General features: G+C 37.4%; 1 protein-coding gene across 1 annotated transcript in view; it reads right to left on the bottom strand.

Moving 5' to 3' along the window:
- LOC149815832 (mRNA export factor GLE1-like) overlaps window positions 1-17,537 on the bottom strand; it is a 109,098-nt gene that overhangs the window by 17,632 nt on the left and 73,929 nt on the right. The window contains exons 11-13 of the mRNA XM_089990105.1: window positions 14,571-14,652; window positions 10,943-11,026; window positions 1,211-1,294 (exon numbers count right to left, since the gene is read on the bottom strand). Of these exons, the coding sequence (XP_089846231.1) occupies window positions 1,211-1,294; window positions 10,943-11,026; window positions 14,571-14,652 (250 nt within the window). The remainder of the gene's footprint in view (window positions 1-1,210; window positions 1,295-10,942; window positions 11,027-14,570; window positions 14,653-17,537) is intronic.

Below are 17,537 nucleotides of genomic sequence, written 5' to 3'. Positions count from 1 at the left end.
TTCATGATCGATTCGTATAGCTGGCGAGCCAAGCCACAGGCAACTCATTTAGCTTAAACAAGTTGAGCCCGAACATAGGGTGTTCAGCTCAGCTCAGCTTGGGAGAGCTCGTATAGATAAAAGATATACAATTTTTTTGTATAATATATATTTTAAGTGTAATACATGAAAAGAATAATGCATAATATATATATATATATATACATATATACGTGGAATGTTTTTACACGAGCAAGCTCGTGTTTGGCTCATCTCATCTCATTCCAGGATAAACCGATGTCAAAATCATCTTTGCTAAAAATGAACACGAGCTGAGCCACGAGCTCAATCCACTACCGAACATGCCCTGTTCGGTTCGTTCGGATCATTTACCAGCCTATGGAATCATATGAGCATACATACATACACATACACATACACATGAAGGAATGAAAGGAAACTAAATGATTGCATGACGGCCAGTTAAAAAAAACAACTAATATGTAATTTTAAGTCAATATTGAGTTCTAAATAAGCTAAAAACTTACACATCAATGAAGTCTCATTCTTTATGAAACGTCAGTCAAATGATGTAACAATGGACAGGTGAAACACTGGATGCGCATTAATCTAAGGTGTTTAGTGGTGGTCCTTGACCGCTGCTAATTTCCTGGGCAGAAAAACGCCCTTTAGAGGTGGTCGAGAACCGCCGCTAAAGGTCATCTTGTTTTAAAACAGTGCCCGATGCGTGTCCGATAACAGTAGATGATATGTGTCGTCCACTGTTATGCCCTACTCTAAGCACTAGTATGCATTAGAACATATGGAATCATGTAAGCACGCTCATATTTATGAACAAATGCACACACATGCATGCAAGCACGCATGTATATGGAACCATATGAATGTACATGCACACACACACACACACACACATATGAAGGAATGAAAGGAAACTAAATGATTGCATGATAACCAATTAAAAAAAAAGACAACTAACATGTACTTTTAAGTCAATATTGAGTTCTATATAAGCTAATAATTTTCACATCAATGAAGTTTCATTCTGTATGAAACATCAGCCAAGTGAATTTGCTTTAGCAAAATTTTCAGTGACTTAAGGAACCACTAATTGTAAGTACCACCAGGTATTTTTTATGCCAAGGAAAACTGCAGATGTTTAGACAATGACTATGACAAAGTTTCCATAAACAAGTATGAGGCCAATCACCTTAGAATAGACTATATGTTTAGGAACAGTGAAGATGCAAGCCCTATGAAACTCAGCAAGAATGATGTCCATTACAACTGGAACCTGTCACATAAACAGCTATTTAACTGAGTATAATGAGAAGTATTATAAGGTGTTCAAAATGAAAACACAAACAAATGAAACAAATTTTAGCAAGAAGACAAATCATGACTGCACAATATTCTTATTTCAGCAAAGGGACATTGGCATGTCACAGAGTGGTAGCACCACTGCCAGGGTAGTGCAACTCCCACTGTTAGCACAGGTAGAGACCAGAGTGTGCAACTGCCTAGGTTGGCAAATTTAAATAGGTAATGCCTAAAAATGCCATAAGAATGAGCATGCTCTAGCAGGGCATGCCACATAATTTCTAGTCACGGGGAGATTAAAAATTTAATGGAACAAATGGCTTGTGGTTTATATTCAACAATATCCTTCTCGTTAAAAATCATGCCTCATTTATGGTTCAATGAAGCAGCAATTACACATTACCTCTAGCCACCTTGCTACGTGTGTATATGTGTGTATTTGCTACTAAAAAAGTGCACAAAATGTAAGAAAAAGTGTTTTCTACTAGTATCACATGTACAAAACTGTAGTGTGTGTATATATGTGTGTGTGTGTGGGGGGGGGTGACTTTTTTTTATTTTTTGTTTTTTTTGTCCAAGTGACCCCATGATCTACATGCTGTTTTTAGTGTGAACCGGCTTTTGAATCGCCAGAATTCGACCTGTGTCCAGGTTTTTCAGGTGATGCAAAAATCAATGGTTGTAAACGGACCGATTTTCCAACTCTAAAAACCATGTTTTTTCATCATAAAAACATGATCCAAGGGTCATTTTCCACTAAATCGAGCATGTTGAACACATCTAAAAGGTTAGATTGAGTCAAACAACTTGCAACATGAGATTCCAATCAGATTATACCTACAATTGATTTTATTAAATATAAACCATATATGTATTATGTATCTACATATATATATGGAGAGAGAGAGAGCTTCCATAAGCAGATGATAAAGAAGAGAAAATTGATACATTGAAAGCTTGAAAGCTGTCACAGATGCAGGTTCGGCGATGCAGAACTTTCAAAAACTTGAGTGTGGGGAGGGTATATATATATGATTGACTTGGCCAAACCAGAATCTGCTTTGACCAGGTTCAATCCAGCCCTTGGTAAGCAAGAACCCTGACAAAAATCTACCCTGGGATTTGTGTCTTGCAGTCCAAGAAAAAGGGAAAAGAAGGAGAAAGTTAGAGAGAGATGAGAGAATATGGTTCCTGCCCTCCTCCAAGGACGACCTTTCCTTATATATTAGGTTATAACTTGAAGTACAAAAATCTCCCTTACACATTAATACAATACTCAACCTTGTAATAATACATACAAATGACATAAATGCCCCTTATTATACATGAACGACTCTTATAACACACCCCAGACAGTTTACCTTCAAGATCCCAATATCTCGCACTAGGTAAAGGCCTGGTGAATAGGTCTGCTACTTGATCATCTCTCTTGATAAACATCGGCTGAATCTCCTTACTTTAAACTTTCTCCCACAAAATGTTGGTCCAGCTCCATGTCCTTCATTTGGCCATGTTGAACTGGATTTATGGCGATGGCCATCTCACTTTTGTTGTCACAAAACAACAGTGATAGCTAATATGTTGGTGTAACGTTGTAAGATAGTACCAGATCCATAAAACATCTATCGTTATTGCAGCCATGAACCTATATTCAGCCACCGTACTAAACATGGCCACAGTTCGTTGCCTTCGACTGGACCACGAAACAAGATGACACCCCGAGAATACTCCATATCCTATGACTAGCCTTCTAGTAGTAAGATATCCCGCCCAATTCATATCAGAATAAGCCACCACAGTTGGAGAGACATCTAAATGCATTTCAACCATAGGTCTTCTATAAACCCGCCCATTGATGATTGTACCCTTGATGCACCTCAAGACCCTTTATGCATGGGACTACCTATATAAAAGCACTCCCTCTCTTGTATTATTTATGCTTGTTGCCAAGCATTGTTCAATAAAATTCTTATTATTTTTTATGTTTTTGCTCTCTTTTGAGAGTTTGTGTGATTAGCCCTTTGGTGGCTCTTTGTATTTGTCCTGTTAGTATATCTTGTTCTTGTGAGTGTGCACCTTTGTAGTCACATTGTGGCATTGTATTTGTGCACTTGTTGTTTCATTACAAGATATACTTCCCCTTGTTCAAAAATTCTAAAACACTTGAGCTACCTCTTTGTAGAGCTCCAAACTCTTATTTGAGATGGTACACTTTGGGCATAGAGATTTGTTCGAACCATTTGTGTAACAACAGCCAAAGCTTCAGAGAAGAGACACCAGTAAGGATGTGCAAAAGAACCTCATGAGAAAGGGTAGCCATGACATAAGCCACTACAACTTGACCATTCTTTCTCTAACGATATATTCGGGATTCTCTACCATAACAGTCTGATCTGATTCCCCATCTTTGTTTTCTCCATCAGTATTCCACTTTTTGACTTGAGGCACAAACTCCAAAGGCATAGCCTCAGATCTGTTAAGGCATCCCATCAAATCATGGCTGCTAATGAATGGGGTACTTTTTTTTTCGAGTAAGGAAATTGGACTCATTGAGCTTATCGGAGACAAATTGGCTCAAAAAGGAAGAGTTTATAAGATTGGATGAAGCCATGAACAAAGATATATAGAGAATAAAGCAAGAAAAAAGAATCAAACAATAAGAAAGTAAATGGATGGTAAAACAAATAAATCAAAGAAATCAAAAGGGATGCTGAATGAAAGGAAATCAGAAAGGATGCTGAACCGAAAGGACACTGGATAACGTCAGCAATGTACGACCAAGAAGAAGAGGAAGAAAAACGAAGAATAAGGCTGTAGATTTGTAGATCTATGCAGCTACCAAAAATAAAGATTTGTCCCCCCTCCTTTGCTTTTTTTTGAGCAGATCTGGGTAAGAAGATGGGTTAATGAAGGCTTCCTTTTTCAAACAAGCCTTTTTTTGTGCACCCTTTTCTTTAAAAGAAGATCCAATGAAACACAAGCAAATCTGAAAAACTATGACAGATCTGAAATCTGGGAGTATTTTAGCTTAAGGGCACAAAATACAATAAGAAACTAGATGTGACAATAGAGATCAAGAATAAAAGAAAGGATTAGGGCCAAGAAAAAGGAAAATAAAGAAAAAGGAGGAGAAGAAGAAAGAGAACATAGTAGGATGAAAACAATAGCAGTAGTAGATTAAGAGGGCTTACCCTTGCCCCTGACCTTACACCATGACAAAAATCTACCTCGGGATTCGTGTTTTGCAGTCCAAGCAAAAGGGAAAAGGAGAAAGAGAAAGATGGGAGAATATGGATTGTGCCCTCCTCTAGGAACATCCTTTCAATATATATTAGGTTATAACTTGAAGTACAAAAATACCCCTTACACATTGATACAATACCGAACCTTAATACATACAAATGTCTGATTTGAACCTGGGTCAGCCTAGGCCCAGGACTGATTCAGACCTGGGTTGAAGCATGTCCAGGTCTGAATCAGACCGGGGTCGAAGCAGGTGCAGGTCTGATTCAGACCAGGACGTGCTTCGACCTATGTTTGATTCAGACCTGGGTCGACAGTGTAATGAAATATGCGGAAAAGAAATGTATGTCCTACAATGGACATTCACACATAGAAATCAAAGAACAAGTCCAAAAGAGGACATACACAAAAGCCAATAATGGCAAGAAAGCATAAAATCTTATAAATGCACTAAAGGGCTTGAAGAAGCCACACCTTACAAAGGGGGAGACCCCACTTATTTATAGGCAAGAGAGGAGTGAGAGAGGGTTTAGAGAAAGGAGAGAAAAGGCACCATTGGGAGACCCAACAAGGTGTCGTTGGGCTCCCAACGGTCACAATTGTGACCGTTGGGGGCCCAACGACTCCTTGTTGGGCCCCCCAATGAAGGTGCATTTAATGCACAAAAAAGAAAAAGAAAAAATAAAGAAAAAGGAGAAAAAGGAAAAAGAAAAGAAAAGAAAAAGTAAAAAAAAGGAAAAAGACTATACTGCCCCTATTGGGCGATTTTACAGAAATACCCCTTATCGGGTATGGGTGAATATATTTATATATATATATATTTATATATATATATATATAAATATATTGATTACATGTATATTTTAACACCCCCCCTCAAGCTTTACGGGGATACAACCGAAAGCTTGTTGAGAAGAAACATGAAACGAGGAGTAGCAAGAGCTTTAGTGAAGAAGTCCGCCAACTGGTACTCGGATGTGACGTAGGGCAGTGCTATGGTTCCTTTTAAGTATTCATCTCGAACATAGTGGCAGTCCATCTCTATGTGTTTAGTCCGCTCATGGAAGGTGTGATTGCTTGCAATGTAAATGGCACTTTTGTTATCACAACACATCTTCGAAGGAGTGGAGATGATTACGCCCATATCATTGAGGAGACTTCTAAGCCATACAAGCTCCATGGTTGTAGTGGCCATTGCACGATATTCCGCTTCAGTTGAGGATAATGACACCTTTTGCTGCTTCTTGCATCTCCAAGAGATCATAGAGTCACCTAGGAAAACACAAAAACCGGTAGTTGAGACTCTATCATTAGGGTTTCCTCCCCAATCAGCATCAGTATAAGCAATTAAATCAAGAGATGATGAAGAGGAAAGAAAAACTCCCTTAGTTATGGTGTTTTTAATGTATCTGACTATTCTTAAGACTGCACTCATGTGCACAGATGTAGGTGCATGTTGAAACTGACTGACTGAGTGAACGGCATGAGCTATGTCTGGCCGAGAGATGGATAAGTAGGTCAGGGCCCCAACAAGTTGCCGGTAGGGAGTAGGATTCTCGAGAAGTGTTCCATCTTCCAACCTTAACTTTGCATTGATGACCTCAGGGGTGTCTGCCTTCTTATCATCGGAAATGCCAGATTTGGAACAAATGTCAGCAGCAAGTTTCATCTGAGAGAGAATATACCCTCGGGGAGAGTAGGCAACTTCAATACCTAAAAAATATCTTAAGAAACCAAGGTCAGACATATCAAAATTTTCTTTTAAAACTTTCTTAATATCATGGATTCCTTGTTCATCACTTCCAGTGATGATGATCATATCATCAACATATAGTAGTAGAATCACTACTGAAGATCCTGCACTTTTCACAAACAACGCAGTGTCAGTATAACATGAACGAAAATTCAAACTAGTCATTACACTGCTAAATCTGTCATGCCAAGCTTTCGGAGCTTGTTTTAACCCATATAGTGCCTTTTTTAGTTTAAGTATTTTGTTTTCACCAATAGATACTCCCGGTGGAGGATCCATATAGACCTCTTCACTTAATTCGCCATTAAGAAATGCGTTCTTAACATCCAATTGATAGATAGGCCATTTTTTAACGGATGCAACTGCAATAAGAGTCCTAACACTAGTCATCCTAGCTACGGGAGCGAAGGTTTCTTCATAATCTATTCCGTACTCTTGAGCATACCCTTTGGCTACCAACCTAGCTTTATAACGCTCTAATGACCCATCACTTTTAGTTTTAATTTTGAAGACCCATCTACATCCAATAGACTTCTTTCCAGTGGGTAATGAAGATATTTCCCAAGTTTTAGCCTTTTCAAGGGCACTAAGTTCTAGTTTCATGGCTTCAACCCATTGTGGAATGTTTTTGGCTTCATTATAGTGTGATGGTTCATGATAAGAGTGTAATGCAATTAGGCATGCCCTATATTTAGGTGTTAGGGACTCATAGGAAACAAACCTATTTGGTGGATTGGAGATCCGGCTAGATCTCCTTAAAGAGGTTTCTTCTATGTTGGAACTTTGAGAATATTTTTCTAACGCACTAATGGGAGTTTCTTGACCACGCCTAGCATAGGTTTGAACTACCCTATTTTCAACATCATTACTTCCATTTTCAACATTACTAAGAGGAGTATCCTCTAAATCATTAGAAACATCCTCAACGTGGGGAGTCACATCTTCTTGAGAGAGAAGATCAAATAAGAAAGCATATTCGCTTTCATCAATATCTTTATTTTTCTCAAAACCGTTCTCATTTTCTAAAAAGGTAACATCTTTGGATACATATAGTTTGTTGCTTTTGGGATCGAAGCACCTAAAACCCTTTTGATTTTCTCCGTATCCTAAGAACACACATTCGATAGCTTTGGGAGATAACTTATCTCTTTTATGTGTAAGGACAAAACACTTACACCCAAAAATTCTTAATCTATTAAAATCGGGTGTTCTTTCAAAAAGTTTTTCATATGGAGATATATTTTGTAGAGATGAGGATATCATCCTATTTATTAAATAAGTAGAGGTTAAGGCGGCTTCGGCCCAATAGCATTTTGGAATTTCTTTGGAAATGAGAAGAGTCCTAGAGGTTTCTAAGATATGTCTATGCTTTCTTTCGGCTAGACCGTTTTGTTGGGGAGTCCTAGGACATGACCTTTGATGACAAATTCCATTGGTTTCCAAATATTCTTGAAATTCATTTGATAGATATTCTCCACCGGAATCGGATCGAAGAATGGAGATATTAGTTGAAAATTGATTTTTGACAATCATATGAAACTTTTTAAAAAAGTTAAAGACTTCGGATTTTAGATTGAGAAAATATATCCACACATATCGAGTGAAATCATCAATGAAAGTAACATAATACGAGTATCCTCCTTTTGATATGACCGGAGAAGGACCCCAAACATCCGAATGAACTAGTTCAAAGGGTCTTTTTGATACAAATGTTCTCTTTGGAAAGGGGGTGGATTTCATTTTTCCAAAAATACAACTCTTACAAACAAAATGTTTCTCATTACAAAATTTCTTTCCAAAAGGAAAGGAGTACATTTTTGAGAAGCTTGGATGTCCAAGTCTTTGATGCCAAGTTTCTATATTTTTATCTTGGACATGATTACAAAATGAGTTAGTAGGAAGTTTCAAATTGGTCATGTAGTAGAGATCTCCCCTCCTATGGCCTTGCCCAATCCGCTTCCCGGACTGGAGATCCTGTATAGAGCAATCTTGGATTGAGAAGGAGATTTCACATCCATGATCACATATTTGAGAGACAGATAAAAGATTTAAATTAAGTTGAGGTACAACTCTTACATTTGGCACAAAAAAATCTTTTGAAAAATCTAAGGTTCCAAAACTTTTAACTTGTAAAGAGGTACCATCGGCGGTGGAAACATAGGAATTTTTGGAGTTGCTACATACATTGGATAGTCCATTTTCAATAGGGGTCATATGAAAAGATGCTCCAGAGTCAAGAATCCAAGAAGGCGTACCTGGAGGAGAAGAAGAAGCAATGGCGGCTCCCGAAGTTGATGGTGACTTGAGTAGGATTTGAAGTGCTTCGGATAGTTGAGCAAGGGAGAAAGACTCTTTCCCTTTCATTGGCTCCTCCTTCTTTTGCGGGATTTCTTCAATAATAGCAACTTTACCTTTTGGAGGTTCATTTATCTTTGGACAATTAGGTCTTATATGACCCGGTTCTTGGCAATGATGGCAAATGGCTTTCCTATAATTGCCATTATAATTATTTTGCCTCTCAAAGTGTGGAGGCTTGTAGGTTTTCATATGATTGCCGGGTTTAGTCACGGCAAGAACTTCATCTCCTCCTTTAATCATACCAAGACGTGTTTCCTCTTGGCATATTTCGGCTATTGCATCTTCCAAAGGAAGTGGTTTGGATCTATGAAGGAGGGAGGACCTCACTTGTTCATATTCGGGCCTAAGCCCATGTAAAAATTGGAAAAAGTGTTCTTTCTCCATTTGTTCTCTTCGCATTTCCACATCTTCACTTGATACCTATTTAGGTTCAAGAAGAGATAACTCATCCCACAAAGGGCCAAGAGTGCTATAGTAATCTCTTACACTCATTTCACCTTGCTTAATGGTACGAATTTTTTCTTGGATAAAGAATTGACGAGCAAGGTCTTTTTGGGTATACATACCTTTCATAAAGAACCATGCTTCATTTGCTAGGCGGAATTTAGCAATGTTGGCGCAAATCTTTAGCTCTACGTTGTTCATGAACCATGCAAGAATTTTTGCATGCTTACTTTCCCAATCTTCAACCTTGGATTGGTGATCTTCAATAGCCTTCATGCGAGCATTTCCTTCTAGGGCTTTTTCTTGATCACCATCTATTTTCGTAAGTTGAAGTTGAGGTTCCCTAATGGTGCCCATAACGTATCCCCAAAGCTTTTTACCTTTGAGGTTGTTCTCCATGGCGGCGGCCCACATCATGTAGTTAGTACCATTGAGCTTGAAGGAGAGATCAATCTTTTGTTCTCCTTCCATTATATAATCAACAATGGAGGACAAGCAAAGAGAGATAGAACAAGACAACTAGCTATATGAATCAAGAGCACAACCAAGGCTCTGATACCATGTAATGAAATATGCGGAAAAGAAATGTATGTCCTACAATGGACATTCACACATAGAAATCAAAGAACAAGTCCAAAAGAGGACATACACAAAAGCCAATAATGGCAAGAAAGCATAAAATCTTATAAATGCACTAAAGGGCTTGAAGAAGCCACACCTTACAAAGGGGGAGACCCCACTTATTTATAGGCAAGAGAGGAGTGAGAGAGGGTTTAGAGAAAGGAGAGAAAAGGCACCATTGGGAGACCCAACAAGGTGTCGTTGGGCTCCCAACGGTCACAATTGTGACCGTTGGGGGCCCAACGACTTCTTGTTGGGCCCCCCAATGAAGGTGCATTTAATGCACAAAAAAGAAAAAGAAAAAATAAAGAAAAAGGAGAAAAAGGAAAAAGAAAAAGTAAAAAAAAGGAAAAAGACTATACTGCCCCTATTGGGCGATTTTACAGAAATACCCCTTATCGGGTATGGGTGAATATATTTATATATATATATATATTTATATATATATATATATATATAAATATATTGATTACATGTATATTTTAACAGACAGGTCTAGATTAGACCTGACCAAGTCTTGAATGACACCTGGCCCTATAGGTGTCATTCAATACAATAGAGAGAGAGAAAGGTGCTTGCAACGGGAGGAAGCAGAGGGAAAGAAAGGAGGAAGAAGGGGAGGAGGCTTACCTCTAGGCGACAGCGCAGAAGCGGCGGTGGAGCTTGAGGAGTAAAACGAGAAACAATGGTGGAGAGGAGTGGGAGAATGAGGAGGAGCGAGAGGGAACCCCCCCCCCCCACCTCTCCCTTTTTGTTTACCTCTTTTTTTTTACATTTCAAAAAAAAAAAGGATGAAAAAGGACTCGATCAAAGTTGATTGACTCCTTGTTTTGGACCAAAATGAGCTCGGGTGTGGACCTTAGCTTAAGTTGACCACACTAGGTGCAGCGAGACCTGCATCCCGACGCACCATGAGAGTGTGGCACCCCTATACACAAGTCCCTGCGACATAGCTTGGAAGAAGAAAGATGGCAAAAAGTAATGCAACATTTACAACATGCGATACTCTGGAAAACTAGCTAAAACAGTTTATGCAAATAAATTATGCAATACATTGCCACGAGGAACATGGAGTCCTTGGGCAGGATTAGGAAGAAAAAGTTACTCACGTATGATAGTTTAGACATTAATAAGTACCTTTACATGCAAAACACTAAAGAGGTTCTTCCATAGCTAATATTGCAGTCAGAAGGTCCTACAAACCTGAGAGCTAACAAGCACAATCACATGGCCAATAGCAAATGCATTTGTCATATTCATATTCTGATTTTCACAGTAAGAGACAACCTGCAGAATGTAATAGAAGAACAAAGTAATTAACAAAATCAATAGTAATTTAAGTTCTTCAGGTGACAAGGAGAGATCACGCAAAAATAACACCCAGCTAGTCTTTATAAGGAAAAATAAATGCTATATCAACTAAGCATTTGAAGGATGAAAGCTTTAGCAATAATTGAAAAAAAAAGAAAAAAGGGAAATGCTAAAAAATTTCTATAAATAAAAAGGGTGGTTACTGTTAAAATATGTATGTATTTATATATATATTCTTAAATATAAAAGAATATATATATATATATAATGCCCAACAGAGGCATTTTGGTCATTTCACATTATGTAACTAGGTTAGTTCTATAGTAATAGGTTAGAATATTTTTTCCTTTTTGTAATTTCATTTCACATTATGTAACTAGGGGCTCTATGGGAATTACCCATAGAGCCGTTGGGAGCTCCCAACGTCTCTATGGGAGCTCCCAAGGCTCCCTCTTGTGTGTATTGTTGTGTATAAATAAGGAAATACTGTCTCCATTTATTTCATGCTTATCATTAAGCATTTCATTAATAAAATCTTTAATTTTATATTTTGTTGCAAGCCTTAATTGGTTTATTGTGTTATCCTTGATGGATTTGTAATTGAGCACATTGCATTATGCTTTTGTACGCCCATAGCTGGCTTGTATTTATCTTTCGCTCATTTCATTACATGGTATCAGAGCCACAAGGATCTTGATCTTATGGAAAGTGTTCATGTATTCGTGGTGCTTGCAAGTAGTTATACTCTTCTACATTTTTCTCCTTCTCTCTCTATATCATTCAAACGGACCATGAACAAAAAATTGACCTTTCCTTCAAACTCAATGGTACCAACTACATAATGTGGGCCTCCGCTATGGAGAACAATTTTAAAGAAACTTTGAGGATACGTGATGGGCACGATTCTCGAACCTCGACTCAAGCTCAACAAACTTGAAGGTCAGGAAAAGGCTCTTGAAGGAGATGCTCGATCCAAATCCATTGAAGATCATCAATCATAAAAATTGATAGAGTAACCATGATAAGATTCTTCCATGGTTAATGAATAATGTTGAAATGAAAATTCGTGTTAATGTTGTCAAATTTAGAAAGGCAAATGAAGCTTGGTTGTTCATAAAAGGCATGTACACCCAAAAAGATCTTGCAAGAGAAAGTAAGAACAACCAAGCAACGGGACATGAATGTCCATGATTTCTTTAGTACATTATCCCCTCTTTGTGATGAATTGGCACTGCTAAAGCCTAGCCTAAGTGGGTGGCCACCGAAGACGTGAAACTTAGGCTGAAACAAATGAAAAAAACATAATTTTTTTCAAATTTTGTATGGACTATGTCTAGAGTTTAAATAAGGTCTTCTCTCCTTCATAGGACATCTTCACTTTTTTTAAAAGATCTTATTGTCGAAATATGTCAAGAAGAAACTTGTTTTGGCATGGCAAAAAGAGGAGATGAAGTAAAGGTCGTCTCTAGGTCTGAGAACAATGTTAGAGCATATATACCTCGACAATTTGGAAGGCAAAATGGCTCATAAAACAATAACTATGGAGGATCAAAAAAGCTTATTTGTCATTTTTGTAATAAGCTGGGTCACATTAGACCACTTTGTCCCAAGCTTAGAAACAAGGTGGCCTCCATAGAAGAATTCACACCAAAGAAAGAAGGTAAAAGTGGAGGAAAACTAAAATGACACTTTTTGTCAATAAATTATGGTGCTTCAACAAATGCTCAAATCTTCATTTTTTACATCGGGTGCCCCCATTGCCTCCTCTTCTTATCCCGATGAGTTCTCATGATTTCTTGACTCAGGAGCTTTCTTTCATATAACCCCACATGAGATTTCTTTGTCCGACGTGTGCACTAACCCAAATTTGCCTTGTGTTTTCACTTCCAATGGAACATCTTTAAAAATTAAAAGTATTACTCAAAAAATTTTTGTTCCAAAAATTAGGAATGTTCCAAACTTAAATTTAAACATTTTTCCGTATCTCAAATTATCGATCATGGATATAAAATCTTTTTTTCATTGCTTTGTGTAGGATCTCCCGTGCGGGAAACAGATTGGGCAAGGCCATAGGAGAAAAAAACTCTATTTCATGGACTCTTTATCTCTTCCATCAAAATCTTTTTGTAATTATGTCTAAGATAATGATATTGAAACTTGGCATAAAAGACTTAGACATCCAAGCTATTCAAAATTGTATTTTTTTTCTTTTAAGAAAAAATTTTGTAATGAAAAAGATGTGTGCAAAGTTTGTATACTTGGCAAAATGAAATCTATCATTTTTTCAAATAGAACTTTCATCTCTAAAAGACCTTTTGACTTAGTGCATTTGGATGTTTGGGGACCTCCGATTATATCAAAAGAAGGTTATATGTATTATATGACATTTAAAGATGGTTTTACTAGATATGTATAGGTCTACTTTCTTAATTTAAAATCTTGTGTATTTTCCTTTTTTAGAGAATTTCATATGATAGTCAAAAAACAATTTCAACGAAACATTTTCATACTTAAATCCGATTCGGGTGGAGAATATTTGTTAAATAAATTTCAAAACGACTTAAAACAAAATGAAATTTTTCATCAATGATATTGTCCTAAAACTCCCCAACAAAATGGGCTAGCGAAAAGAAAACATAGATATATTATGAAAACTGCTAGGACCTTTCTTATTTCTAAGGATATTCCAAAATCTTTTTGGGCCGAAGCCGTTTTAACTTCATATTAAATAAATTGAATGCTATCATCTGACTTGCAAAATATCTCTCCTTGTGAAAAGTTATTTAAAATGACACCCGCCTTCAAAAGATTACGGATTTTTTGTTATAAATGTTTTGCACTCCTACACAAAAGAGATAAATTATCCCCAAAATCAATTGAATGTGTTTTTATTGGATATGGTAAAAGTCGAAAGGGACATAGATGTTTTGAATAAAATATAAGAAGATCAATCACTCATTATGACAGTCAAATTGCTATCTGTATTGCACTTATACCATGCATCATGAGAAAACAATACACAAAGAATTGCACATAAAAGATACCATGTCAAATTTGCAGAAAATAAAAATCAAGACCAAGTACTGCATTTTAATCACAAACAGATAACCATTCACATTAATAAAAGATGTGTCTTATTCATGTTATGGGCATAGACAATAAAGTAAATAAAAATAATCACATATGAATTACCAAAATACCCCAATAAAACAAACTAAACAACAAAAATATAGAAAGAGAGAATGGTGATGCAACACACTTTCCAGCCATGATCATTTTCCAAAGCTCAACCTTGCCAGGGACCATTAGAAACATTCTGCATTATGAGGAACCGATTGCTAAAATATTTTCATATTGGCAATGGAAGAAACTGAGGCTAGCTTGTTTAAAGTTACTCAGTAGTAAGGAAGTTAGTCAAATACCATTTCCAAATGAATGCAGCAGAGAGCTTAACCAATAAAGAAAAAATCAAACTTGGTCATATAGAGTGTAGAGTACCACAATATGATACCACATATACCTTTTCAGCAAAAGCAGCAATCGAAATTGATTGAGGGCAAACTGGATCATTGATAATCTTAACCAATTCAATTGATTTTTGCCTGTGCATTCATAAAGGAATGCAGAAGTTAACACATTAGCATATAAAGAGATCAATAATTCAACATCGAGAAAATGAGTTATCACTATAAACTGTATGTCTTAAGGAGAAAATAAGAAACATAAACAGAAAAACAGAAGGATGAATATCAGTTTACAACTAAACGTATTATTTTCACACTCCCCTTCAAACTCAAGATGGCACAAGATGAATAATCACGAGTTTGGAGATGGATGTGTGAAATGAAACTGTTAGTTGTGCCTTCGCAAACACATTGACAATCTGTGTTGGAAACTCGTGTTTTGTATATTAGTGGGTAATCTAGTATTTTCCATTGTATTAGTCACATATAACTTTGTATTATTGTGTAAAGGGCATTATTGTACATCAATATTATATACTTAATATATAAAAGACGTCCCCAAGAGAGAGACGGCACGATCTATCTGATTTCTCCCATATATTCTCTTCATTTCTTCCTTTATCAACAAGAAACATGTAGGCACAGATCCCGAAGCACCAGCTAGCCATGGTATCAGAGCAGAGCAAGGATAGGACCCTCTTGATTCAAGACTAGTGATTGTATTATTCAGATCTGGTTCTTTTCTTTATCTCCTTCAAATCTGACATCTCTTTTCTGCTTTTCTTATTTCCTTTAATCTTCTTAATCTTCTCTTGTTCTTATTTTCTTTGAGTATTCCCTATCTTCCTTTTAATCAAAGTTCTTTTTCTTCTATCTCCTACCTAGATCTGTGACATACAAAACACTCTATTTTGATCCCTCTTAAAAAAAAGGTGGACTGTGAGAAATAGTAAATCTGTGATTTCTTTTTATTCTTCAGATTTCTGACTATTATTGCCTCTTTCTTCATATATATATATATATATATATATATATATATATATATATATATATATATATATATATAAAAGAAAGGAAGAGATGATGTATGTCTGCAGTGCAGATCATTGGTCGCAGATCCATTTTCTGTTAATTTCCATTTTCTCTTTTTGCATGTCCTGTGCTGATGTCGCCATCATCAGACGTCATTTTCAGATCCATGATCTGCCCTCTATCTTTGGTTCTGAACTTCGTTCGTGCGTGTGTGTGGGTGTGCATGCGTGCGTGGTGGGCGGGCGGGCGGGCATGGCAGGCAGGCGTGTGTGCGTGTACTTCTCGTCCTGATTGTTTGTTTCATTGTCTGTCTACTACTTTATACATTCTCAATGTCATCCTCAAGTCCCATAAACCCCTCTTTTTTTAGTCAGTTGATGGCTGACAAACATACAAATTCCAACTTTTATCACTTGGAAGAAGCAGATCATCCCCTTCATCAGTAGTCAAGACTTGATGGGACACCTCAACAGAACTGAGATCGTGCCTCCTGAGTTTGTGACCGACATTGAGAAAGATACCAAAGATGGGACAGTTGGAAAAACATCAGTGATAAAAAATTCAGCTTATTTTACATGGAGCCAAAATGATTAGGCTGTTGTCACATATATTACAACAACCTTCTCTCAGGAAGTTTTATTGCATATTCCTACAAGGGTGACAGCTCATGAACTTTCACAAATTCTTCATAAGTGGTTTGAGCAGATATCGACTCCCAAAGTTAACCATTTGAAGTCCGAATTTGGTACTCTGCAAAGACGAAGTGCCTTTGTGTTGGAGTTCTTGAACAGGGTTAAGTACATTTCAGATTAGTTGGCTGCAAGCCCCATTTCTTATGAAGATATTTGCAGCCAAACACTTAAGAGGATTGGGTCGTGAATATAATATGTTTATTTTCATGTACATGGGACAGTCTCCAACACCTAATTTTGACTGTTTGTGTTCCATGCTTTTGGAATTTGAATTTGTATTCAATCTCTCATCGAAAAAGGAGGACTAGCAAGTGCAGCATGAGGTTATGGTGGCTGGTAACACGTCTTGAGGACCCTATTTTCCAGCTAAATCAGGAGGTGGACGTGGAGGAGGTGGTCTTCTCCCCACTCCAACAGGTTGTCCATGTCCTAACTTGGCATGCCAGATGTGTGGGAAAAGAATGCATATCAGTTCAGACTGTTTTTGGCAATATGTTCCCAGCTTGCTTCCGCCCATAACTTGCCTTCCGTGGCACCAGGGCCTAATTTGTTCCAACATTCTCCCACTGGTTATGCTACTTCTGTTGCTAGTTCAAGGCAAGATATGGATGCACGGAGTATAGCTCAGTCAGGCTTCTCTTCAACATGGGACTGGTATGAATCTTGGATAGCGTGCAGGTGCCGAGTTGAATGTTCTCCTTCAGGCAACTTTTCCTAGTGGGCAGTCCAATCCTTGCACAGTGTCACCTAGTGAGCAATCTAATCCTCAAAATTCTTGGCTTGTAGAGCAGCACATCATGTTACCAGGGATTCATGTAAGTTTTTGGGCCTTGTACCATAGCATGAAAATGGTTGTAATATCGCGTATTTTCACACTTAGCCATTTTGAGATTTTTCGAAAATTTGGCTAAGTCTGGGAGAAAAATAGTTTGAGGCTCGATTTTTAGACTAATGCCTTTGAGTATAGGCTTGACCCAGGTCTCATCGACGAGGTCAAGGCGAGCCAATCGAAGCGTGAGAAAGAGTTTTATTTTTTACCTTTAAATTCAAGTGAAATTCGAGCGAAATTCAGGTTATTTTTGGGCGAAATTCAGAATTTGGTATTCGTGTAATATATCGTTGGATGCGTCTCGGAATTCTGAGCGCAATGATATTTTATTTTTCCCGATTCGTACTACGGTTGGCACAGAAATTGTGTTTGTTCAAAAATTGAGCAGTTTATCGATACAAATCCGGAGTTGGATCGAATTGGATCCAAGGCCTACAATCCAAACTAATATGGATTTGGGTCTCATTTAA

Source organism: Nuphar pumila, chromosome 15 (assembly GCF_984573655.1).
Source record: "Nuphar pumila chromosome 15, dmNupPumi1.hap1.1, whole genome shotgun sequence".
Lineage (NCBI taxonomy): Eukaryota > Viridiplantae > Streptophyta > Magnoliopsida > Nymphaeales > Nymphaeaceae > Nuphar > Nuphar pumila.
This window is presented reverse-complemented; position numbering and strand designations above follow the sequence as displayed.